This window comes from Ammodytes marinus (assembly GCF_949987685.1).
Source record: "Ammodytes marinus genome assembly, chromosome: 1".
NCBI classification, from domain to species: Eukaryota; Metazoa; Chordata; class Actinopteri; order Uranoscopiformes; family Ammodytidae; genus Ammodytes; species Ammodytes marinus.
Genome location: NC_137230.1, coordinates 36,490,928 through 36,493,427, shown reverse-complemented (window position 1 = coordinate 36,493,427; position 2,500 = coordinate 36,490,928). Strand labels below are relative to the sequence as shown.

The following is a 2,500-nucleotide window of genomic DNA, read 5'->3' as shown; positions in this document are numbered from 1 at the left end:
TTAATGGGTAAAATAAAAATGTACACATAGTTTTTATTCATTACTTAGAAGGACACATGTAATTTTAAATCATACTTAAAGGCCTACTTCACCGGTTTGAATATGAAGGTGTATTGAATTCTGATATCCTATGTAGTATAAATGTGCACAAAAAAAAAAAAATCGGTTCATCCTAGCCTGAGAAAAGGCAGAAAGAGTGTTTTTTTTAACCCTATATTTCTCTTTCTCGTGACATCACAGAAAGAGAAATATAGGGTTAAAAAAAACGTACTTTGTAAATATTACTGTGATGTCACAGTAAAAGACATCACAGTAATATTTACAAAGTAAGTTTTTTTTTAACCCTATATTTCTCTTTCGCACATTTATACAACATAGGATCTCAGAATTCAATACACCTTCATATTCAAACCATGCATTAACACTTTTGCCTATGTTTCAACTACTACATGCGGCCCATATGAACTTATTTTACACTGCAAAAATGAAAAAGTCAACAAACCATAACATGTAGGTCTGCACTAGATCTCTGAGTTTTGAGGCTAAAATTAAGTTTGACTATTAGATTTTTCCTAACTTTTTAAATGTAAATAGAAAATGAAATATAAAAGCACAAAAATGTACAATATAGTGTAGTGACTTTAACAGGCCCTAACAAAATGTATAAAGCACACCTGTAGCTGCTTCAGTCTAAGCTCACCGTGATCCAGTACATTTATCTATTGCTATGCTGTATGTTACTGCTGTTTGTCTAACTTCTGTTGCTATGTTGAATATGTTATTGTTGTCTATGTGTGATTTTACTGGCTATAGTACAGTGTTGTCTTGTTCTCTCCCTCTCCCCTTTCCCCCCAGGAGGTCATTCACCTCCTACCAGGCCATTGCTTAAATAAGACATTGTTTCTTAGCCTGTTTAAATAAAGGTTGATGATGATGATGATGATGATGATGAAGAAGATGATGATGATGATGATGATGGTGGTGACTTACTCTCTTCCTCTGTGCCCTCTGGTTCCTCCATCAGTGTGCAGTCTATGAGAGAAGCCACTCCATTCTGAGACAGGGGGAAGGACACACTGCTTGTTACACGCTAATGTAAAGCTTCTGAATAGTTGCATTTTAAGACCTGTACATCGTTCTACTTTGATTTATAACATGATAAAAAGGCTGTATCCAAAATCAGTTCAGTTAAAACTTTGGAAACTAAGAGACTAAAGATTTTAACTCAGGCTTTATCCAACAGTGAGTGTCCTTCCCACTCCATTCTGAGACAGGGGGAAGGACACACAGCTTGTTACACGCTAATGTAAAGCTTCTGAATAGTTTTAACACATTTTAAAAAATTCAGCAAAAAAACTGTAGTTTATAAATGGTTAATTAACAACTCTGGGTCAATGTTTGGATATAACAATTCTATAATATACCTTAGTTATATGTAGTTTTCTATAATATACCTTAGTTATATGTAGTTTTCTATAATATACCTTAGTTATATGTAGTTTTATACCTTAGTTATATGTAGTTTTCTATAATATACCTTAGTAATATGTAGTTTTATACCTTAGTAATATGTAGTTTTATACCTTAGTAATATGTAGTTTTATACCTTAGTAACATGTAGTTTTATACCTTAGTAATATGTAGTTTTATACCTTAGTAATATGTAGTTTTATACCTTAGTAATATGTAGTTTTATACCTTAGTAATATGTAGTTTTATACCTTAGTAACATGTAGTTTTATACCTTAGTTATATGTAGTTTTTATTCTATATTATACCTTAGTAATATGTAGTTTTATACCTTAGTTATATGTAGTTTTATACCTTAGTAATATGTAGTTTTATACCTTAGTTATATGTAGTTTTATACCTTAGTAATATGTAGTTTTATACCTTAGTTATATGTAGTTTTATACCTTAGTAATATGTAGTTTTATACCTTAGTTATATGTAGTTTTATACCTTAGTTATATGTAGTTTTTTACTTTAGTAATATGTAGTTTTATACCTTAGTTATATGTAGTTTTATACCTTAGTAATATGTAGTTTTTTACCTTAGTTATATGTAGTTTTTATTCTATATTATACCTTAGTAATATGTAGTTTTATACCTTAGTAATATGTAGTTTTATACCTTAGTAATATGTAGTTTTTTACTTTAGTAATATGTAGTTTTCTACCTTAGTAATATGTAGTTTTATACCTTAGTTATATGTAGTTTTATACCTTAGTAATATGTAGTTTTATACCTTAGTTATATGTAGTTTTATACCTTAGTAATATGTAGTTTTTATTGTATATACCTTAGTAATGTGTAGTTTTATACCTTAGTTATATGTAGTTTTATACCTTAGTTATATGTAGTTTTTAAAACAGTTTATAACCCATTCTTTACCTTAGTTATATGTAGTTTTCCTCCGGACCCCCTGGTGCAGATGATGAGGTGTTTGGAGAAGAGGAAACACTGTCTCTCTCCTTCTTTCTTCAGAGACAGAGAACC

The 2,500-nt window shown here is 29.9% G+C and overlaps 1 protein-coding gene and 1 long non-coding RNA gene across 2 annotated transcripts in view; one reads left to right on the top strand and one right to left on the bottom strand.

Annotated features, from left to right (window-relative positions):
• LOC307254011 overlaps positions 1-2,500 on the top strand; it is a 268,838-nt gene that overhangs the window by 197,343 nt on the left and 68,995 nt on the right. The gene's annotated exons all lie outside the window — the stretch shown is intronic.
• Positions 1-2,500, bottom strand: part of LOC307262879 (ras-specific guanine nucleotide-releasing factor 1-like) — a gene marked incomplete at both ends in the record, with an annotated part of 39,668 nt that overhangs the window by 17,655 nt on the left and 19,513 nt on the right. Inside the window, 2 exons of the mRNA XM_080043888.1 lie at positions 991-1,054; positions 2,396-2,500. The exon at positions 2,396-2,500 is cut by the window's right edge and continues 56 nt beyond it. Of these exons, the coding sequence (XP_079900014.1) occupies positions 991-1,054; positions 2,396-2,500 (169 nt within the window). The remainder of the gene's footprint in view (positions 1-990; positions 1,055-2,395) is intronic.